This window comes from Mustela lutreola, chromosome 11 (genome assembly GCF_030435805.1).
Source record: "Mustela lutreola isolate mMusLut2 chromosome 11, mMusLut2.pri, whole genome shotgun sequence".
Lineage (NCBI taxonomy): Eukaryota > Metazoa > Chordata > Mammalia > Carnivora > Mustelidae > Mustela > Mustela lutreola.
The window spans coordinates 70,000,761-70,023,407 of record NC_081300.1 but is presented as its reverse complement, the minus strand read 5'-3'; the positions used below and the strand labels follow the sequence as shown (position 1 = coordinate 70,023,407).

Sequence of the window (22,647 nt, the reverse complement as noted above, 5' to 3'; positions counted from 1 at the left end):
CTCTCTAAAATAAATAAAATCTTTAAAAAATTTAAAAAAATTTAAGAAAGAGCGAGGCCATATATGGCCCACTTACTAAGCTCAGGGGAGCCACAGGAGACCTCAGGGGGGTGAGGGGAGAGCAGGGGTAGCTGCCTTCTTCCTTGCACCCCTGCTTTCCTCACAGTAGCCTTCTATCTGTTCTACAGTTCAATCTTCCACGTCAGATTGCACTGGAAGAAAAAGTCCAAAAGTTCAACTCCTGTTATATATCACAGGTGAGGAAACTCGAGCACGGTGGAGGGGAGAGGGATGTGCTTGAGATCTGTGAACTGTAGCACAGCCTCAGTGGGGACTCAGGCCTCTTAACTGTGGCTTTGCAAATCCGCAGAAAAACCTGGCTTGTCAGACACATAGCAGCCTTGTGGAATGTAGTTTCTAGCCCTGCAGGGGAAAATCAATATGAGATGCCAGGCAAGAAAATCCAGCTTAGCTGTGAAATCGGTTTTCTGGAAGGTATCAAGGGTTTGGGGGGGGGGGGTTAAAAAAAAAAGAAGAAAAAGAGGTACAAAGTCATACGCAGCTTCCATAAAAATCTTCTATTAACTGGCTTTTGATGCAGGGAGGGACAAGGGCCTGCGTCACTCCGGCTGTCTGCCTGGGAGCCTGGGGCAGGTCAGGATTTGGATTTTTCAGTAGTTTTTACTAAGGGCCTACTAGGTGGCAGGCAGGGTACTAAGGCTGAGTTGTGAGAGAGAATCAAAAAAGAGTAAGGTCGGGGCACCTGGGTGGCTCAGTGGGTTAAAGCCTCTGCCTTCAGCTCAGGTCATGATCTTAAAGGTCATGGGATCCAGCCGGGCATCAGGCTCTCTGCTCGGCAGGGAGCCTGCTTCCCCCTCTCTCTCTGCCTACTTGTGATCTCTGTCAAATGAATAAATAAAATATTAAAAAGCAAGAAAAGAGTAAGGTCTGGATCTGGCCTCATGGAACTCATAGTCTAGAGAGGGTCACGACCAAATGGCAGCTATCATGAAATGTGCTGAATGAAGGTAAGCATGCCCTAGGAACACAGAGAAAGGAAACATGACCTCTGGCTTCAGGGGGGTCTAGTGGGGGTGGGGTGGAAGACGAGGGAATGGAGGCTCTTGGTGGGGGGCATTGGGGAGCACTTGATCTAGATTAGGGAAAATTCTTGGTCCACACGAAAATTTCATATCATGCCAAGAAAGGGGGCCTGTGACTTTGGGCCCAGCCCTTACCTGGTCCTCTTCATCAGGCTGGGGGCTAAAGAGGAAAGAAGAGGGGAGCAAGGCAAAGGGGCCCGAGCTCATCCAAGTGGTTGGCGCCACTGGAAGGAGCATATCCCCTTTTTCTACACATATTTTCTGAGGGCCTACTAGGTGCTAGGACCTGTGCTGAGCCAGGCGTCCAGGGATAAATGAGAGAGGTCACAGTCCTTTCTGCCACACCCCACAGCTCCTGGTCAATCCAGTCCCTGGCTCTTGTGCATAAGGTCCCACTGTAGGCCTCTGGTTATGTGGCTCCCTGGCAGGGCCAGCAAAGCCTTGACAACTCTGCCCACCCAGAGTCCTGGAGAGGACACATGCAGGGAGAGTGGAGCCTGGTGCCCTGGGTATCCCATCCAGGGAGGTGCAATTTCGGCCACATGACCCCATTTAGAGCCAAGAAGGAAAAGTCAGGGGCAATGAATGCCAGCCAGGAAAAGACCCATCCGAGGCCCAGAACTCCAGTCAAGTCTGGAAACACGAGCGACAGTGACTTCAGAGACTTTGGAGCAGGTGCTTCTTTGGCCTCTTACAAGATGACAGGGAGCCCAGGGACCATGTGGGCTCCCCTGAAGCCCAGCCACCTTCCCCCTCCTCACTTCTTCCAGCCTATCCTTCAAGGCGCAACTGGCCCTTGGGGGATGACTCCCACCTCTGAACTCCTAAAGGACCTGAGGAGGCAAAAAAACCCTCCTTTTGCAGGCGAGGAAATGGAGGTCCCAAAAGGCATAGCACCTTTCCCAAGGTCACCCAGCTTCTACCAGCCGAGCCAGGGCCAGAATACAGGTCTAACAACTAGAGTCTGCTCAGGAACTTCCTGAGCTGTATGATCCATCACAAGTAAGCCTCTTATTCTTGCCAAGTCTTAATTCTACATCCCAGGGATGAAATAAGATGATGACTAAAAGTGAACCTGGCACCTACTGAGCTCAACAAAGTGAATCCTGTTTCTTTTCACTGCAGGACTTGTCAGGGCCTTTAACATGCTAATGGGCTCTGCGCCTCTCTAAGAAGCCAGGCGCACTGACATTTTTTTGGCCAGAGACCCTTTTCTGAGGGAAAACACTCATAATCTTCCAGATTATGAGTTTAGTCCAAAGGAGTTATGGGACCCCACCTTATACACACTGCCTCCTTCATTTGGCTCATGTGCCTGGCATTTACCCAACAGCCATCGTCCACCACACCCCACTCCTAACAGACCCTCACTTGGTTCAGGTCTTTTGACCTTTCCCCCTTCTGCTAGAGGCCTGGACCTTGGCCCTGTGACCCAGCTCCCCACTGGGATGAGACTGGAGTCTGGAGACTTCTGGGAAAGGCTTCCTGGTCTCTAAAAGAGATACAGGAAGATCTGGTCCAGACTTCCTCTTGGCACTGTCACTTCTGGAGGTCGCGGCTGAAACAGCTGCAGCTGCCCAGTGGCTTCAAAGGAACTAGCTCCGAGAGATGGCAAAGATGTTTCCTTGATGAGGAGGCTGTACCACAGGTTAACCAAGCCTAGACTGCCCTACCTTGTAACTCCCTGTCATGCCAGGAAGAGATTTCCCTATTACTTGAGCCACTGAGTGCAGCTATTTGATTTAACCACACACCTACCTTTTAACTCAAGTGTGACCTACCTTGTGCTACTTTTCTTGTGTGCCTGCTGACTGCCCTGCCCAGATTAGGACAGGCGTCCCCACTGCGGTCCCTGTATGCCCCACCCCAGCACTTCTCTCACTCTGTTGCTACTCGTTTAATGGCCTGAGTCTTTCCCACGGTCTCCTTACCATTTGAGAGCATGGCCCCGAGTGCCCTGCTCACCTTGTCTCCCTGGTGTCTAGCACAGGATCTGGAGTTAGTAAATCACTTAATAAATATTTGCTGAATGAATAAATAAATAATGAACGCATAAATGGAGGCTTTGCCTCTTTGCAATCCCCAGCCCCCAGGCGACCCAACCTCACGAGTTTGGTAAACATTTGCCGCCCAGTCTGTCTGCCCAGCGGCTTGGAGTACCCTCAGAGCAAGGCACAGCCCTCCTCATCTGCCCCTTTTTCCACAGCAGGAGCTGCGAGGGTCATGCTAGTCTGGAACAGTGGCCGCTGATGCAGGATAACATCTCTAGCCCGGGATCTGGGGATGTCGCAACGTGTGTGACTAAGCAGTTTACAATTGCTTCCTGTCCAGCCAGCCAGATGGCTTTATAGCTGCCCTGTGCCCGCTCCCCGAAGCGATCAGCCAGCTGAGCTTCTAGCAGGAGATGGCCCTGGGGAGAGGAAGCCACATGGGGCCCTCACTGAAGAAGCTTGCAATTCTGCTGCCGAGGCTCCTATCATAAGAACGGGGCAGGTCTCTCACTGCCCCTCGATAAACTTCACTGTCTCCCTATGTATATAATGAGGGAGAGAGATGGGGGTAGCCTGTACTTGTCCTGCAGTTCCCAGATTCCCAGATTTCATGAACCAATACCATTTAAAGAAACCCTGGGGGCTAGCACAGTGTTGTCAATGTCCTACTTTGCCTTTTCTATTAAACCATCATCATTACTGACTCGTGGTCCCTCCAATGGGCCTCTACTCCAAAGCCAGGTCCTCTTTCCAAAGCATAAAATGTGTCAGCTCACGGACCATCACCATGCTCCCCACGATCTCGGGGTCACCGTCCCTGTTGTTTACTCTGCCCAGAAAGTTTCTCCTTGCCCGCTCTTTTCAGAATTGACCCTTTGACCCTTCCTCATCCTTCCGCTCTTGGTCCCATGTCATTTCCTCAGAGGAGCCTTCCTACGCAGATCAAATCCCTTACTGGAAGCTCGGAAGTCTGTACACCTTCACCTTATAGTGCCTGTTAGATCTGCAATGTTGAACAACTGATCTGCTTGTTTGAACAACTGATTAGTGCAAACTCCATAGGACCAGGGGACGTGTCTGTTTCACTGCCCACTTACATCTCCAGCACCTAATAAATCCAGGCCCTAGTATGCCGTAAGCGCCAGGCAAATATTTGTTGAATGAATGAATAAATCATAAATGGGCTTTTCAATCCCAAAAAAGTACAAAGGACATACACTAAAAATAAGTAGAAAGGCCTTAAAATAGAATGCATTCACCCTCTGAAAAACTCAGTATAGGCCCTTAATTTTCTCATTTTGTCACAGAACAGAGAAAATCACGTGGAGGGGCGGCTTCTAGAAGTACCGCTCGGCTCTATTGTCCAAAGATTTGACGGTTGACACATCCAAAGATATAAGAAGGGAGGAGGGGGACAGCTTAGCTTCCTCTGGCCTTTTGCTATCCACAAGGGGATTCATTTAAAAACCACCCCGGGCAGAGTCAGAGCTTAACATGTAACCATTAGAGAAGCTGGCCCTATCGCTTCTCTGCCTTTTGGCTAAGATCAAGTGTAGAAGCTGGCCCTGCCTGCTGGGAGTACAGAGGTCCTGAACTTCTCAGGCAGACCCTAAACTGAAACTCAGGCCAGTTCCATAAAGACGGAGGCCTTACTGTCTTTTGATTTTCTCTCTGCACATACAGAGTAGGGGAGCCTGGCACCCCCCAACCCCCTGTACTCACCTCCTGCCCTTGTGCACCCGGCTCAGGTCCACTGAGTCTCTGCTGAACACGTCAAACTCGTCATTCTGGAAGACGTTGTGACGAGATGTCAGCAGGGGAGTCGGGTCTGGCTTCACTTGCCTGGAAGTGACCCAGAAATCAATTTAAGGGGGACTGATTGGTAAGCTGATACCTACCTTGTGCCCTATGGACACCCACCACGTTACCTCCATCAGATTCTCCACTCCCCCTCAACACAAGACACGATCTAAAGCACTGCTCCATCTGGCCCCTCCCTGGGGACACAGCCATCCCTCACTCAAGGCTCCCCCTTGGTCCCATGGGCTGGTCATATGGATTTTCTTCAAAGTTCCCTCCCTCACCGAACACTTGCAATAGTCTGACAAGATGGGTCCCTAAGAACACTCAACCCTTCTGGGCCTCAGTGCCCTCCTCTGTAAAATGGGCACAAAGTGGCTAAGGAACTTGTCCAGAGATGGAGCTAAGTTCCCTCCCTCACCGAACACTTGCAATAGTCTGACAAGATGGGTCCCTAAGAACACTCAACCCTTCTGGGCCTCAGTGCCCTCCTCTGTAAAATGGGCACAAAGTGGCTAAGGAACTTGTCCAGAGATGGAGCTAAGTTCATTCATTCAAAAAACGTAATTTGTTCATGGGAGAAACACCCATTTGCATACCCATCATTGCGGCCCTGTGGGCCTTCTGAGAAGCAGTGGGCCAAACTCTGAAAGGGAGGTGTGAGGAAAGTGAGAAGCGCTGGCCATCCTCCCTTGGGAATTGACTAGAAAGGTGACAATGACAGGGGCAGGCCAGAAATTTCGGCACTCTGAAAGGCTCGGCAACCCCTTTGTCACATGCCACATCGGTGCTCCAGTGAGGTGCTGCTGTGTACACTCTCTGCCCTGCAGGGGGCACATGAGGACCCCCCAGGGACCTAAAGTTTTGAGGTTTTCCAGAGGAGGCAATCAATTACATGGCTGGTAAACGCTACCATGGGCAAGAGACAGAGGGCTGAGTTCTGGCACAGAAGGGGGAAGCAGAGAAGCCAAGAAGGGGCCCAGACAAGACCCCCAGAGCACCTCCAGCTGGGGCCATGCCACAGCCTGGGCACCAGGAGCCACCTCCCACCTCTCTCTCCCACCTGTCTAGGCTGCGGTCCAGCTGGCTGAGGGCTGGGGCCAGCCGCTCCTCCAGGAAGTTGTTGATCACCTGCTCCGGGTCATAGCCGTAGTGCTCCAGGCAGGCCAGAATGAAGCCCTCACCGAGGTCCGGCAGCAGGTCCTTCACTTGGGAGATGAGCGAATCCAGTTCCACACCACCCACGGGAGGGCCCAGGGCAGCTGCTGCCCCCATGCACTGTGGAGAAAGCTGGAGTGAAGGGGGGGAAGACCGGGCCAGGTGGGTGAGAGGGCCACAGGCCCTGAAAAGCACAGGACCTGGTGTGAGCCTTGGCCCTGCCACACCTGGGCCAAGGATCTCAGCCTAGTGACTTAGGCCTTAGTCTTCATTCCTCCCCTGGGAAAAGGAGGGTTCTGTGACTTACTGGCAGAGCTACTTCTAGCTGTGTGACTTTGGGCAGGGCACTTCCGTTCTCTGAACCCGAGCTCCTTCCATATAAAATAGGCCTACTACCACACAGCTCATGGGGTTGTCTCAGATGGCTCGGAGAGAATCATTCACCCGAGGCACTGAGCACAGTGCATGGAGAAAACTAGACACTATGTAAATGGCCATGGCCTCTACTCGTCCTTAGCCAGCTCTAACAAGTTGATGGAGAGGAATAGCACTGGAGAGGAATGGCAATCACCAGCCCTGGACCATGGGGAGCTGCTCCCCTTTGATTATATTCCTTTTAAGAAAATTTGTAAATCAAACAAACAACAATAAGAATCATCCATGTCAGGGGCACCTGGGTGGCTCAGTGGGTTGAACCTCTGCCTTCGGCTCGGGTCATGGTCTCGGAGTCCTGGGATCAAGCCCTGCATCAAGCTCTCTGCTTGGTGGGGGGCCTGCTTCCTCCTCCCCCTCTGCCTGCCTCTCTGCCCACTTGTGGTCTCTGTCAAATAAATAAATAAAATCTTAAAAAAAAAAAAAAAAAAAAAAAGAATCGTCCATATCTCTGCTAAGAAGCCCAAATGGGGAAGAGTGCGAGAAAGGTGGAAAAGGACTGTCATTTTCCAAGGCCCTGTGGCAGTCATGGGCCTGAGTCTAACAGGAAGGAGAATGGCATCTGTTAACAGAGCACAGAGGGCTGGCTGGGTTTGGGGTGCTCCACACAACCCCTCTGGGAATCCCCACAAACTCGAGGAGGTAGGGATGGTGACCGTCCTCACTTAGAGATGGGGAACAGAGGCTAGAAGGGAGTGACGGCCACACGGCTGGTGAGTGGCAGGAGCCCTGAGCTGCCAGATCCCAGAGACTGGGTGGCCTTGATCCCCACATCACACAGCCTCCCGACATGCAGGGAAGAGTCCTGGGCTCAGTGGCCCATCTGTACAGCTGTAGACTGGGTGAGTTCTGGAAAAGCCTGGAGAGAAAGTGCTAGATTGGGGGCTTCGAAACTCGCTCAGTGGAGCTGTGCTGTGCTCTGGTGGGGAATCCAGGCTGGCCAAGCAGTGAGACCAGGCGCAGCTCTCCACTGCAGCCGAAGTAGTGCCGCGGCGATCTGCTCAGAGGAGCGCTCCAGGAAGGATCTCCCAAAGCTCCAGCACTTCACTTCAGAGGGGAAAAACTGGGGTTTTGGCAGCTGAAGTAACTTGCAGGACTCTCCACAGGCAGCTCGAGGCTGTCAATTCCAAAAGAAACCCTTTTCTCTGAGAGCGGTAACAGAGTAGGGGGAGAGATTTCCCGGAAAGGGCAAGGGAAGCCGGTGAAAACGCCGCTGCGGACACACACCTCGTCTTCCTCTGAGTTTTCCAGATGTGAGGACGGTCCCTCAACGGGCTCTGCCAGTGCAATGACCCCATTAGGATCCTCAGCCGCTGGCGGGTCTTTAGCATCTGTGGCTTTCCGACGGTCCACCCCTTCCCATGCACCTTCGACGGCCTGGAGGATGTAGGCAGTCCGCGTTTCGTCCCTGTTGACACGGGTTAAGGTGTCTCTCTCTTGGGGGCGGGGGCCTTCGCTGCCTCCCTTGCTCTGAGGCAGCATAGTTTCTCAATCCCTTTTTGGCACCTGACCCTGTGACTTGTGTTAGGGGCTATCTGAACTGTACCCAGTGGGCATCATGGGCACCTGGGCTGCGTGGGGAAGCAGGTCAGGCCACGACCATCCTGGCCTTAAAACCCAGTGCCTCACACTCAGCAGAGAGCAGGTCTGGATGAAGACAGGGCCAGGGGCACTCTGGGATGTGATATCTGGGGGAGCCAGCAGCTCCTCCTCTGCACTGACCCCTAGGAGGAGGGCCTGATGTGGGTCCTGCCACCCGGCTTCCTGTCCAACTAGCTGAGGGCTTCCTACAAAGGCTGGGGGCCTGGCTCTCCGCTCAGCAGAGAGCCTGCTTCTGCCTCTCTCTCTGCCTGCTGCTCTGTCTGCTTGTGATCTGTCAAATAAATAAAATCTTAAAAAAAAAAAAGGTTGGGGGCCCAGCGGGTATCCCTGACGCGAGCCTGAGCCACCTAACCCAGCCTCCAACATGGCCCACAGGCCCTCTTCCCTGCCCTTCCTCACTCTCTACCACTCCAGCACTGCCAAGCCCGACGTCTGGGTGTTGCCCTAGATGCCCTCCCACCCCTTCTAAACCGCACTCCCATTGGCCACACCTGGATGCCAGCCACAGCATCCCCACCAGTCCCTGGGCCTCACAGAGGTCCCAGGCCAGTCTGTTCTCTTCCCTGTGCCAGACAGAGCTTTTCCAAAGTATAAAACTGACCCTGTTACTCCCCGTTTCACACCTTTCGATGACACCCCAGTGCTTGTAGGACAGAGCCATGCAGACCAGCCATGCAGGTCTGCTCACCTACCACATCATAGTTTCTTCCTGCTAGACCCCGGTCCCCCAAATCCCACACCCCTAAGCCACATAAAATGTCTCAGAACTCCTCAGAAGGGCCTCTCTGTCCTCCATCTACTGGGAACACTTAGCCCTGGTCTTGGCCTCCTCCATTCTCTTCTGCTATTCTCAGCTTGGACAGCACTTCTGTCTCATAGCCTTACCCCGAGCTTGCTTATTTCCTTGTCTGTCTCCCCTCCTGCTATGAGGTCTGTGAGAGCAGGGCTGAGTCCATGTTGGTCACACAGGCCCAGACACTCAGTAAACACCTGCAGAACGCAGGCCTCTGACCCCACCCAGCTCTGAGGACCAGAGTAGTCATCTCCTCCAGAGACAGGGGCTGGGACTTTGGCGGGCATTCTGGAGACCCATGGGTTCTGGAGCTAAACCTCCCTCTGCTCCCCAGGGTCCTCGCAGCCCATCTCCAACTTGGTCAGGCCAGGTCCTGTCCCAGAGGCTGTGGGAGAAGGATACAAGACTGCCGAGGCCTGCTGGAGCAAGCTGACATCATCAGCCACAGGGAAGAGTGCATCGTAGTCCCGGAGGAACCTGTTGGCCAGGGAGCAGACAGAAGGGACAAGGCTGGGGCAACAGGGGCACTGGTCTGCTGCCCAACCAAGAACCTCAGACCAGGATAAGCATTTGGCAGAGGCTGTAGTATGTAAGGCCTCATGCCGACCGGTCCCAGCTCAGCTGCACTCACCTCTTCTCCTGCAGCAAGGAGCTGAAGATCTGAAGGAACTCTTCAATGAAGCCCTGAATGTTGTCACAGCTGGAACAGGACAGCAGGGCAGATGAGCTCGCTCGATGCAAATGATCTGGAACTTCCCTCCCTGCTCCTCTGCAAGGCCTCAGGCCAGTGAGAGGAAAGAGGCACGGGTCTCTTTTTCCCATCTCGGCTCAACGAGGAAGAGGGCAGAGGAAGAGAGGGGGATACCTCTGCTGGGCTAGCCACCTAGGCAGCTGCCACCAAGGACTTACCTGCTTTCCAGGACAGGGAGAAGGCAGATCTGGTTTATGAGGATGTGAAAAATCTCCAGTAGCTTCTTCCTAGAATGGGATAGCCTCTGCCACAGGTCCCCTAGCAGCCTTTGAAGGCCGGAGAGAGAGAGGGAAGGAAAAATATAGAGAGAGATTAAGGAGATTAAAAAGGCCCAGAGGGAGCTTATTCTCAACAGTAGCAGGTGTCCCTCCCTAGGGCTGAGAACGCATCACTGGATAGCAGTTGGCAAAAGGCTACAGGCCCCCAGAGCCCAGTGGATTCCCCAGCTGCTTCTCTGTAAACAGTGGGTGGGAAACCGGCCCACCGATTACTAAGAGGTTGGAGCAACAGTGGAGGGGAAAAGCCTAGGATGCTGGGGCTGGGAGGCTGCTAGGCAGGGACACTCCATGGGGCTACCCCCTCGTTCTTAGAGATGGGGATGCTGAAGCCCGGGGAAAGCAGGGCCTCTCTCTCCCTGATGACAAGGCACTTAGTTTTGTCCCCTGCTCACTTGCTGTCTTCAAGCCTCCTCTTCTTCATTGCGGACTCCAGTTCAGGAATTGCGATTTCATAAAAGGAAGCCAGTCTGTGAAGGCACACATGGGGAGAGGGTGGGGTTAATTCCTAAATACCACACTTCTTCAGAAAAATCAACAGCAACCCATGGGAAGGGGAAAGGCCCATTTCTTGCTCCCGAGTTGTCACCACAGCAATTTGCTCCCGGAACCAGCCCGGCTCTTCCCCCAAGCTCACCCCAGATTGGGCCCCACCGTGGCTGGTCCAGGAAGAGCCACGTGAGAAGTGACCTGTAGCTCCTGTCCCCTTTCACCTGGGAAACTGAGGCCCAGATAGGCTCCTTCTCACAGAGCAATGAGAGAGCTCCTCAGAACTACTGAGATTTGCAAAACAAATGAGATCACTCTTTTTGTTTGCTCAAACCTGCCAGGAGCTCCCCACCTCCCATGACATCAAACTCTTAACAACTCTCTCTGGTACCATGCATAGCTGGCACGGAGCAGCCAACCTTGCTTCTCACCTCAGCTACATCACACCTACCCTCTTCCCAACTCAGATTCCAACTCCCTGTCCCAGCCACACGCTTCCTGGTGATGCTCACCCATGTGATAACTCCTTCCTGGAACTAGGTGCCCAGCACCCGATATATGTTACCCTTACAACTTAAAATGTAGCCGCCTCTCTTCTGTGGTCAAATTCTTCCTCTGAACATCTTAGGCTTCCCGAAGCCAGAACTGTAACCTCAGGGCCTAGAACCGCTGCTGAATTTGTGGCAGGCACTCTGCAAACACTTTACTACCCACTGGCTGGATTCTGGCAGCTTCTACGCTAGTGTAGTCCCGTACGCAGCAGAGGGTAACTGGGCCCAAAGAGGCAGGGTTTCTAGGCCCACGGCATGGCACCCAGAAAAAGACAGAGGGGGCAGTCTGGCCCAAGCAGATTCAGGTGTTGCCAGGATACATGGCTGGTGGGAGTGTAAACTGGAACAACCCTTTTGGGGGGCCATTTGGTGAGATCAAGGAGAATTTAAAATATACAAACCATCTGTTCTTGTGATTCTACTTCTAGGAATATATTCCTCAGATGTACTTGCAAAGGTGCAAAATGATGTATGTGCAGCTATTCTTTGTAACATTTTTCTGGAATAGCAAACAACTGAAAAAAATCTGAAGGTCAGTCTATGGGGTCTGGTGTTCCATACAGTACAACAGAATTCTATCCAGCTGCACCAAAGATGGAGGTTGTTTTGTGTCCTGACACACATTAATTTGAAAAATAAAATGTATCCAGCCTCTAGAACTGTGAGAAATAAACTTCTATCGCTGAACAAATGAATTATTTAATTAAATAAAATGCAAACAGTACATATAGTACTCATAATAGGTCAGCAGTTAATTTAAAAGGCAGGGGGTGGGGACGCCTGGGTGGCTCAGTTGGTTAAGCAGCTGCCTTCGGCTCAGGTCATGATCCCAGCGTCCTGGGATCGAGTCCCACATCGGGCTCCTTGCTCAGCGGGGAGCCTGCTTCTCCCTCTGCCTCTGCCTGCCATTCTGTCTGCCTGTGCTTGCTCTCCTCCCCCCTCTCTCTGATAAATAAATAAAATCTTTAAAAAAAAAGGCAGGGGGTGGGGGTGGGCACCTGGGTGGCTCAGTCCGTTAAGCATCTGACTCTTGGTTTCAGCTCAGGTCTCATTTGCAGGAGTGTGGGGTCGAGCCCCACACGGAGCTTTGCGCCCAGCAGGGAGTCTCCTTGAGATTCTCTCTCTCCCTCTGCCTCCACCCCTGCTTGTGCTCTCCATAAAATAAATAACATCTTCAAAAAATAAATAAATGAAAGGATGACGGGGGTAATATGTAATATGTATATCTCTGGAAAATGCCACCAAAAATCCCTAACAACAATGGTGGTGTGTGAAAACGAGACTGGGGAAGGGGAAGAGGTAGACTGCATTTTATGTATTCATATATACACTTTACTTTTATTATTATTGGTTTTACTTATTTTAAGTAAGCTCTACGCCAAATGTGGGGCTTGAACTCATGACCTAGAGATTAAGAGTTTCATGCTCTACTGACTGAGCCAGAAGCCCCTCATTATATATTTTGAGTTTTGAGCCACGTGAATGTATTACTTTTTCGTAAGATTACATGACAAAGAGTTACTCAGATATACTTGAGGATATCCGGGAGGAAGGAGGTTGTCCTGAGAGGATTAGCCACAGAGCTATTTGGTGGCTGTAGACCCTTCTAGAAAGTTGCGGGCACTGAGATGGCTGCGTTTGCTCACCGGGCGTTCCCTGGCCTCCGACACAGTGAGAACACTCTGGGCCAGCCCGGAGCTGTTTGTGGGTCAAAGGCAGTGTCACTTGTAGCCAACCCTGTTTTCCTTTCTTCCTCCCTCCTCACTCTGACATGGGTGGAGCCGCTCCCCGGCCTTTACTGTTCCTTGCAGGAAAGTCAGTTCTTCCAAAAATTACCCTCTGTTTACACAGACCCTTTCAAAAGCAATCTGTTACCATGTTTGGGAAGATGCTTTAACAAAACAGGAAAATGCCTATGGGGGCACCTGGATAGCTCAGTCGGTAGAGCATGTGATTCTTGATCGTGGGGTTGTGAGTTTGAACACCACACTAGGGGTAGTTTACTTAGAAAAAAAAAAAAAAGAAAAGAAAAGAAAAGAAAATGCCTATGTAAGTGAAGATAAGCAGGATACAAAATCCTAAAAATAGCATGATCCCTCATAGTGATTTTAATTTTTTACCTTTGGAGATTTCCCAAATTTCCTATGAGCATTTGCCATTTTAACCATGAGAAAAGATACCTTTTCAAAAAGGGGATGGCAGAGCACCTGGGTGGCAAGGTTGTTAAGCCTCTGCCTTCTGCTCAGGTCATGATCCCACGGTCCAGGGATCAAGCCCCGCATCAGGTCTTCCTGCTCAGCTGGAAGCCTGCTTCTCCCTCTTCCACTCCCCCTGCTTGTGTTCCCTCCCTCGCTGTGCCTCTGTCAAATAAATAAATAAAATCTTAAAAAAAGGGGAGTGGGGATTGCCACAGGCCTATCCTAACACCTTTCTTCAGGAGGAGTGCTGACTGGTGCTTTATTCTAACAACCTCTGGGAGGCTGATTAGTCCTCACATGCGACCTTCTCCGAGCTGAGGGGACCCAGGTGGGGTCAGAACACCAGCTGCCCTCTCTGACACAGGTCAGTGCTAGATAAGTTTTGTTGAGTGGGTGAGTAAAACGACTGAATGGACTGGTGGCTGAGCACATAGAGTTGGGCAGCTCCCAGGAGCTCCTGCAAACGCTGGGGAGATGTCTGGCAAGAGTAACAGCCAGAGGCCACTGAGAACAGGCCAGTACTACCCCCACATCATTCCCAGGCAACATGCAGGTTACCAGCCCAGGCCTGTGCACCCCTTTCTCGCTGCACAAGGAACAGACAGATGCCTGTGAAGCTAAGTGTGCAAGGAGGGTCTCCCTCCCTACATCTTTCCTCATCCTGGCAGGATCTTTCTATAACTCCTTTGGATAAAAGCTCCCAGTGGCTCCCTATTGCCTAAAGAACAGAGGCCCCACTCCCTGCCAGTGACGTCAGGGATCCTCACAATCCAGCTTTTACCAACCTCTCCAGAGTGTCTCTTGTTAGCTGCTCCTTTTCCTGCTGCTTTGGGCCCTGCCTCATCCCACTCCACTCCCTGGCTCTCCCTGGACACCCTCTGGGGTTTCTTACCCTTGTTCTGCCTGCTGGAGTAATCCTTCCATCTGGAAGGTTCCTGTCCATTCTAACTTAAAGGCCATCATGAAATCTCTTACTTCACCAGGTGGAATTTTGCCTCCCTCCTCTGTGTTCCCAGAGTGCTTCATAATATGGCCACAGCAGCCAGACCCACATGTGAGCTTATCTGCTTGTTTCTTTGAGTGTGCTCTGCTCGAGACCAGATGCTGAAGTCCTCAGACCCATTTTTTTTTAAGATTTTATTTATTTATTTGATAGGGAGAGAGAAAGAGCAAGAGAGAGCACAAGCAGGGGGAGCAGCAGGCAGAGAGAGAGGAAGAAGCAGGCCCCCCGCTGAGCAGGGTGCCCAATGCAGGAACTCGATCCCAGGACCCTGGGATCATGACTCAAGCCAAAGGCAGACGCTTAACCATTTGAGCCCCCCAGACGCCCACCTCAGACCACTTCTTATGATCTGTTACCCTTTGTGCCTGCCCATGAGAGGGGCTTTGAAATCAAGGAACTGAACTTGGGTTTTTTTTCTCCCTTATCTAGTTCTTAGCCAAAAATGGGAACTCTTGGGGCGCCTGGGTGGCTCAGTTGGTTAAGCGACTGCCTTCGGTTCAGGTCATGATCCCAGGGTTCTGGGATCAAGCCCCACATTGGGCTCCCTGCTCAGTGGGGATCCTGCTTCTCCCTCTCCCTCTGCTGCTCTGCCTGCTTGTGTCTCTTGCTCTCTCTGTCAAATAAATAAATAAAATCTTATTAAAAAAAAGGGGGGGGGGAATGCTTCTAAAATGCAGGTTCCATGGCACCTGGGTGGCTCAGTCGCTAAGTGTGTACCTTCTGCTCAGGTCATGATCATAGGGTCCTATGATCAAGCCCTGCATCAGGCTCTCTGCTCAGCAAAAAGTCTGCTTCTCCCTCTCTCTCTGCTCCTACCCCCTGCTCGTGCTTGCTCTTGCTCTCTTCTCTCAAATAAATTTTTTAAAGTTTTAGGAGAAAAAAAAAGATAAAATGCAGGTTCCACACAAGCAGGAGCCTTACCTGTCTTCTTCACTACTGTATCTCCAGGCTGGAAGAACGCCTGGCACATTCTAAGTACCCACTAAATATCTGCTGAATGAGGATGTCAACTAGCACCTCTACTTGAGGAGTTGGAATTACCGCTGTACCTGTAACAGAAGTCGTGTTTCTGGAAGGTTTGGCAAGCCAAGGGGAAGATATCCAGAAAGGCCCAGAGCGTTGTGCAGGTATCACAAAGGTAGAGAACAATGTCTTTTAATTCCTGTTGCCAAAAGAAAACACTGCATTATTTTCCTCCACCCCCATACACAGCTCTGTGGTGGGTATGAGACAAAGTTGACAAAACTAGTGGGAGCCAAAAGGCAGCTGCCTTGGGCGGGCAGGGAGGCGGGAGGGGGAGAGATCATTGGAGATCTGTGTGAAGATTGGCTGGTCCGTCTCTAGAAGCACGATCTGGACCAGTTACTCAACCTTCCTACCTCAGGTCTTGCTACCTTAGCTCCGACGGGCAGCCACCCAATGATCTGGGGTTACTTCTAATTCTAGCGTAATACAGTTCTCTCTTCTGAGCTGAAAGACCTGAAGACAACGCTTGTGCTCCTACACAGAAGGTACGTCCCACTGACGACAAGAATATCAAGTCCATACAGAACACGGAGTACATTCTTACATGTGTTCTGGAGTCTCTTGACCACTCTGAAAGGTAGGCTGAGCAGCTGTTCGGATCTCTATCATACAGATTAGGAAACTGAGGTTTCAGCAGGTAAAATGACTTGTTCCCACAGAACTTGGTGTGCCTCCTTCTGAAATACCTGTTTAATGCCCATTTTCCCACGAGGCTCTGAGTTCCAAGAGGGCAGCCGATGGCTGCCTCTTTCTTGCTCTATCGCCAGTGTTTAGCGTAAGGCCTGACACAGGTCTGTGTTCCTTATTTACCTCTGGCTTAGACTGCAAATCCCATGCCTGCTTCTGCCCTGCTGCATTACCCTGAAGGCTCAGCACCTGCTGGAGCCTCCTCAGTACAAATTTGTGGACCCAACACAGGGCTCGATGAATAACACGAATGAGCTCATTGTGCTGAGCTATGTGAAGACTGAACCTCCCTCTCAGAACTCTAGTTCCCTGTTCCTTCCACTGCCTCATAAAGAAGCTCCCAGGGAAAAATACAAAGCCTACTAAAATGCTCTAAGCCTATGTGATGGGACTAGCTGCTTCTGGAGTTGGGGAAAAGGGTCACAAGCAGGGGAAGGAGCTGTGGGGTCCTCTGCTGGCCCAAACCAGGCTGGGCTGAAGGGCAACCTCACCAGGAGAGGCATGTCGCTGGGGGTCAACCGGCCCCTCTCCTCGAGTTTCTGGGGCGTGGCGCTGGCCCCGTCCCCTTGCAAACCACAGTGCTGGAGGATATTGCTGAAAACCTGTGAAACACAAGAAGGGGTCCTCCTACATCCTGTCGAACCAGCAGCTAGGACCCTTGACCTGCAATCGGGGATGGGAGATCTGGAAGCTGCCTTAGAATCTTTCGAGTATGGGCCAGTGTTTCCAAGAAACCAGCTGAGAGAATGCCAGGACACTGGGTTAGAGTGGAAACAATAAAATCGGGATGATAGGGGTTATTCTTCTTACAGGATTGTGGAGAGGATTAAAAACACAAAATGTAGAGGGGCACATGGCTGGCTCAGTTCGGAAGAGCTTATGGCTCTCGATCTTGGGGTTGTGAGTTTAAGTCCCATGATGGGGGCTCAAATAAAAAAAAAATTATTTTACTTAAGTAAAACTAAAAAACAAACAAACAAACAAACAAACAACACATGTATGAAAAGCCCCCAGAAATTATCAGAATTTATCAAATTATTCAGAAATTATCTGAATGAATATGCTGGGCAAGTATATGGTAATGAACATTTAAGATACACTTTCAACAATATATGTTTTGGATCCTCTGGAGATGGCAATTTATGGAAATATATTGAAATAAAAAACAAATCAATGGTGTGAAGAAAACAGCCCATCGTAAAATCACATAAGTCCTGAATTCACTGTACCATCTGTAAGGAAGCTAGCACATAACTACCCTAAATGTTATCATGAATAGTAGAGTCTCTTGGTGGTGGGATGATGGGTTAATCTTCGAGTTTTTGTTTCTTATTGGTTGTTTATATTTTCTAAATTTTCTACAGTGAACATTATTATATTCTAAAATAGTTTTATAGGGGCGCCTGGGTGGCTCAGTGGATTAAGCCACTGCCTTCGGCTCAGGTCATGATCTCAGTGTCCTGGGATCGAGCCCCGCATCGGGCTCTTTGCTCAGCGGGAGCCTGCTTCTCTCTCTCTCTCTCTCTCTGCCTGACTCTCCGCCTACTTGTGATCTCTCTCTCTGTCAAATAAATAAATAAAATATTAAAAAAAAATAAAATAAAAAAAAATAAAATAGTTTTATAGACTTTTAAAACTCTTATTTGAGCAACACAGGCCTCTTAAAGGGGTGTCCTTAGAGGCTTGTGGCTGTTGGTAAACAGCACACAATTTAAGCTCTTTTTGTATGAGTGCTAGACAGCCCTTAGATTCCAGTTCTGTTCAAGTGGGGAAAAGGGCAAATTTGAAAGGGTGTGCTGAGGCACAAGACCAGAGACTGTCTGGAGATGGGGCTAGAGAGGGGTGGGGAGTAAATATTTCTCCACGCTATTCTAAGAAAGTCCAGGGCCATGCCATAGGGTTGGGGAGGGGATGTGGGCAGGGATGAGAGCTGGTACCTGAAGGATGGTGGGCATGGTTTCATCCAGGTCATTATAGTAACTGGGCTGCTGCGTAAAGATGTTTCCTGAAAAGAGAAAAGAAAGGTAGGGATTCGGAAAAGAGGGTGGGGGAGGGGAGGACACATTACAAATGGTTGCCAGCATGTTCTGTGACCTTTCTCCCCTTTCTTAAGCCTGTCTGCACTAGAGCAGTCCTGGCCCCAGGCCCTGCTGGCACAGAGCTTTGGCCCAACTCAGTACAATTTAACCTTTTAAGCACCTCTGCCTAGCGAATTACATCAAAGGCCTACTCTGGGAGCAACTGGGTGGCTCAGGTCATGATCCTGGGGCCCTGGGATTGAGCTCCTTTTCGGGCTCCCTGCCCAGTGGGGAGTCTGCTTCTCCCTCTGCTTCTGCCCCTGCTTGCATTCTCTCTCATTCTCTAATTAAAAAAAAAAAAAGAAAGAAAGAAAGAGGGAAAATTAAAAAAAAAGGTCTGCCCTGGTCAAACCAGCTCATGCTGAAATCCCCAGGGAGTGATCATACTTGGGCACCGTGCCTTAGATGACAGCATTGGCTTTGGAAGTGGGAGTTAGTCATCCAGGAAAATCAGGAGATATGATCTCTTTGCTCAAGAAACCTGGATGCTACAATCCAGGACTCTTGCAGGCCACACCTCTAATAATGTGAGGAGACTCTAGGGAGAAATTTGTCTGGAAATTCTCTTACCCTCTGTTTTTGAATATGTTAGCCATATTAACCTACCTTCCTCCAAGGGGAGAGGCCTGGAAGGGACCTAGAGACAGGTTTACCACGCATTTGCAGTTGCTCCTATAAAACAAAGCTCCTTTCCAAATGTTTACTACCTCCGAGCACTGCTGTTGCTGTGAGTGCGTAGGTTAGAGCATATGGTAACTGGAACAGAGACCAAGTGTTCCGGCTGCCCAAATGGCGCGGGGGGAAGGGAAAATCATAGCTAGCCAGGAGACATGCTAATGCAAAATACCAACACCCTTAACAAGAGGCCAGGGTTCTTCAGCCCACCACAATCCTAATGGCAAAGGCTGGCTGTCAGGCTGTGCTGAATTCTAGCCATCCTTTGTCTTTGGGCAGGTCTGTCCTTGGTTTCCTTAATGAAAACCAAGGGACGCCCTTGCCCCATCCTTGAGGATTTGAAAATCCATGGGATCAAAGGCCAGATGGGACTGGGTGAGGAAGCAAGTCACTATGTAGCTGAACTTTCTGTTAATGATTTCTTGGATGCCCCTTCATTCCTTGACTCCACAAAGCAGAGTTTTCAAGCACGAGCTTGCTCAGGGTATCCCACCTTCAGAAGGGTGCTGATCCCTCAACCTGTGAAGGTAGTCCCTGACCATCTGTGGCCACCTCCTACTCTTAACAGCAAGCAGGGACTGAGCTGTCTCCCCACCAACTTCTGTTCTTTCTCATAAAACCCTCCCAGCCAATGGCATCCTCAAGGTCAAGTCTGAACTCCTGACCAGAGCACAGAGGGCCATATGAGATCTGGCCCAGAAAGCACCTCCACGCACCCTCTCTCCATTTCCTGGGCTTAATTCTCTCTTGTACCTCCTCAACCTCAGAGAACAAGCCCTGTCCCCTCCCCTTGCCTGGAGTGACCTCCCAGAGTTGAGTCCACCATAAGGCAGGTGTCACCTCCTTCAGGCAGTGCCTCCTGACTCAGGCGTCAGGAGCCAGTCTCCCCCCACAGTACCATACAGTAGACCCCACTGCACCCTAACCACCTGACCCGGGGTAGGGCACTCTTTCATAATCCTTCTAGTGCTTGTGTCTGAGTAACAGGGATGTTTTACAAGCATTAAAACAGATAACATTTCACAACTAACCCTTTCCTCTCCTTTATCTGATCCGGTGATGGTGAAGATCTGACTTGAGATCTCTTAAAGAAACAATTAAGAAGTAAGGGACAATGGTAGCATCCTTCTCAGACTAAAGCAGTTAAGTAATGCAGGGTGAAGGGAAGGGATTGCCAAAGAGATTGGTGTAGTCCTTGATGGGGCCAAGGCCTGACGTACTCCTGCTTTCACAAAATACCTCCAAGAGTCTAACTGGAAGGCCCTGCTTTCAAAATCACACTTCCTGATTTAGTACACTAATCTTGAGGTTAAAAAAAAAAAAAGTAAGGTGTGTTTGTGTAAGAAGGTTGAGGGGGGTGGGAGGGTACCCAGTAAGGACTGGGTTTCTGCCCACAGGACAAATGTCCAGTCCCCTTGTTCCCTCCTTCTCTCCCTTGTCAACACTCTTACTACAGCTGATTTGCTTGGCTCAAAAGCTTCTGAAGTAGAGACATTGGAGGCTGCCCCTTGTTGTGCCTTCCGCTCAAGGGCTGGAAAGACAGCTGCTGTATGTGTGTGTGTGTGTGGTGGGGGGCGTGTATGTGCACGTGTGTCTCCAGGCCCCTCCTCCACACCAACACCCCCCCCCCCCCCCCAATGCACACATGATGAAGGGGCTCCTGATGCCTGGTCTGCCTTCTTTTCCATGAACCACCCTCTAAGAGCCAAAGAAAAGACTCTCCTAAATGAGGCAATTAAGGGTTCTCAATCTGTGGGACAAAAACATTCTACAACACTTCAAAATTTATAAGGGAGTATGTTCTTCTAGGGACAAACTTTCATTTAATTCTCAAAGAAGTCATTGACTCAAAAAACTAGGACCTTTCTCACCCACCCTTGCCCACCTGGAATTGCAGGCAGAAGTCCTTTCCCCCTAAATCTGCACAGCATCTCACACCCCACAGATCTAACACTGACTGTACCTCCACTTGCAACACGGCCCCCCCCACCTCCACCCTCCACTTTTCCTGCACCTGACACCAGTTTTCTCTAGAATTGTTGATGTCTTGCTCTAGCTCACCTCCCTAAACTCTGCTTTATTCTACCTCCAGGATGTCCTCTTCAGTCAACCCAGGCTCTCACCTTCAAACCCACGCTGAAGTACTAGCCTCCTCCTCAGTCTCCTGTCACCACCCTTCCCATTGGCACGCTGCCAAATTAACTATACCATCAGACAGCTCCTCTCCACAGCTCCCGTGGCCTCATTCCAGTAAGAGCTCACAGTAACCCGGAACTTATAACGAGCCAGGCACTATACTAATCCTCACAACCATCCTATCAGATAGGTAGGGAATTCGTCTTCCCATTTTTCAGATGTAAAAACTGAGGCTCTAGTGGTTGACTGATCTGGACAAAGTAACACAGCCAGGAATAGGGTTGGGGTGTGAACTGGGCAGAGCCTGCCTTCTGAACCACCATGCCATACCGTTCCCTGAGTGCTAACGGCTGGCATAGAGTCCTCCCCGATCCGGCCCCAGCTTCCCCTTCCCCATCTCCTGTTGTTGCCCTCTTTCCCCATCTCCTGTTGTTGCTAACTATCTTCATGCCTGATTTTACTCACTCACTCCATGCTCTCTGTCTATAGTAACATTATGAAGAGTTTTTCTCTGGGAAAATAAAAGAATTGAACTGATGATCAGGGAACAATTAGATTTGAATGAAAAACCAGACACCATTTCAATGAAAAGGCTGGATGTGAAATTTCATATACGTTATGCTCTGACATGGTTTTCAAAAACATGCAGAGAAAAGACTGGAAGGAAATTATCACCCAATGATTGTCTATGGGTGCCAGAATTTGGTAATTGCTTTCCTGCTTCTTTTTACTTTATATTCTCCCCAAACTTTTTAAACTAACCTGTATTACCTTTATTATTACTTTTTCATTAGGAGGAAGAAAGGAAACCATTTTAAGGGACAAGTTAGCTTTGAAATTGGGCATTTGGGAAGACTATGTCCTATAATCTCAGGGTGAGGAGGGCTGACAGTGGTGTCCTGCCTAACGCTAGGGTGTTGTTCCCTCTGCAGCATCCCAACCAAGCTTCAGTCTCTGACTGACCCCTCCAGCCCACTTCCTCATGATGGGATCCAACTGCTGAAGTCATTCCTTTCTCAACCCAAAAGAGTCCTCTCTGAACTCAGTCTCCAACTGATCTCAGCAACAATGCAAATCATGAGACTTCTGAGGCAGCCCCAATATCCCTGAGGCAGGGAGTGACAAAGAGGAAGAGCTGGAGAGTCAGGCCTCTGTGACATATATCCCAGCTTGGCCACTTATCAGTCATGAGCTCTGGGGCAAGTGCCTTACATTTTAACCCCAGTTTCCTTGTCTGTAAAGAGGGATGATTACAGAGCCACATCCCAGGACTGCCGTGAGGATTAATTAAGATCACATACAAGGAGCTCGGCAGAGTGACAGGCCCCCAGTGAGTGCTCACCTAAAGGTGAGCAATCACTGCTATTCTTATTGTTACCACAGAAACAAACCTGCCCACTCCTTCAACAGTTTGACATGTGGCCTAATACTAAGACCCTTGAGGGACCGTGGGGTCCAGTATTGTCTCCACTCTCCCATGGCCACCTAGTTGTGTCTTTCGGAGTTGAAAGACACATACCTGCTAAGTCAGGTCCAAACCCCATTTGCCACTGCAGTTCTGAATTCCCCTGTGCTCATCTAGATGCTCTAGTTTGGCCTGTGGGGGCCAGCTCTGTGCAGCCCTCCAGGCCCTGTGCCCTACATACCTATCATCTTCTGGAGCAAAGGCGAGTTCCCTTTTCCAAAGAGCACGCAGAGGTCCAGGATCTTTGGGATGTCAAACAAGAAGTTATTGTAGAGGATTTCTCCAAATGCAGAGGGGGAAATGAAGTGATCCTAAGGAACAGTGCAGAGAGAGAGGATGAGAGACCTTTCAAAAGCATACTCTTGGTAAAGTAATAGCAAGCTCACAAGGAACAATGGGGGACTGGCTAATAAATGAAGGTCCATCCATACTGC

The 22,647-nt window shown here is 50.3% G+C and overlaps 1 protein-coding gene across 9 annotated transcripts in view; it reads right to left on the bottom strand.

Moving 5' to 3' along the window:
- The window catches only part of ASCC2 (activating signal cointegrator 1 complex subunit 2), a 41,747-nt gene that overhangs the window by 7,260 nt on the left and 11,840 nt on the right, over positions 1 to 22,647 (bottom strand). For 6 of the 9 annotated variants that reach the window (XM_059139132.1, XM_059139138.1, XM_059139139.1 and 3 more), the window contains 11 exons: positions 22,395 to 22,524; positions 17,797 to 17,864; positions 16,351 to 16,461; positions 15,196 to 15,308; positions 10,301 to 10,375; positions 9,789 to 9,896; positions 9,511 to 9,579; positions 9,282 to 9,356; positions 7,712 to 7,892; positions 5,958 to 6,184; positions 4,817 to 4,936 (listed from right to left, as the gene is read on the bottom strand). In XM_059139132.1, coding sequence (XP_058995115.1) covers positions 4,817 to 4,936; positions 5,958 to 6,184; positions 7,712 to 7,892; positions 9,282 to 9,356; positions 9,511 to 9,579; positions 9,789 to 9,896; positions 10,301 to 10,375; positions 15,196 to 15,308; positions 16,351 to 16,461; positions 17,797 to 17,864; positions 22,395 to 22,524 — 1,277 coding nt within the window. The remainder of the gene's footprint in view (positions 1 to 4,816; positions 4,937 to 5,957; positions 6,185 to 7,711; positions 7,893 to 9,281; positions 9,357 to 9,510; positions 9,580 to 9,788; positions 9,897 to 10,300; positions 10,376 to 15,195; positions 15,309 to 16,350; positions 16,462 to 17,796; positions 17,865 to 22,394; positions 22,525 to 22,647) is intronic. The other 3 variants (XM_059139131.1, XM_059139137.1, XM_059139134.1) reach the window with 2 other exon arrangements.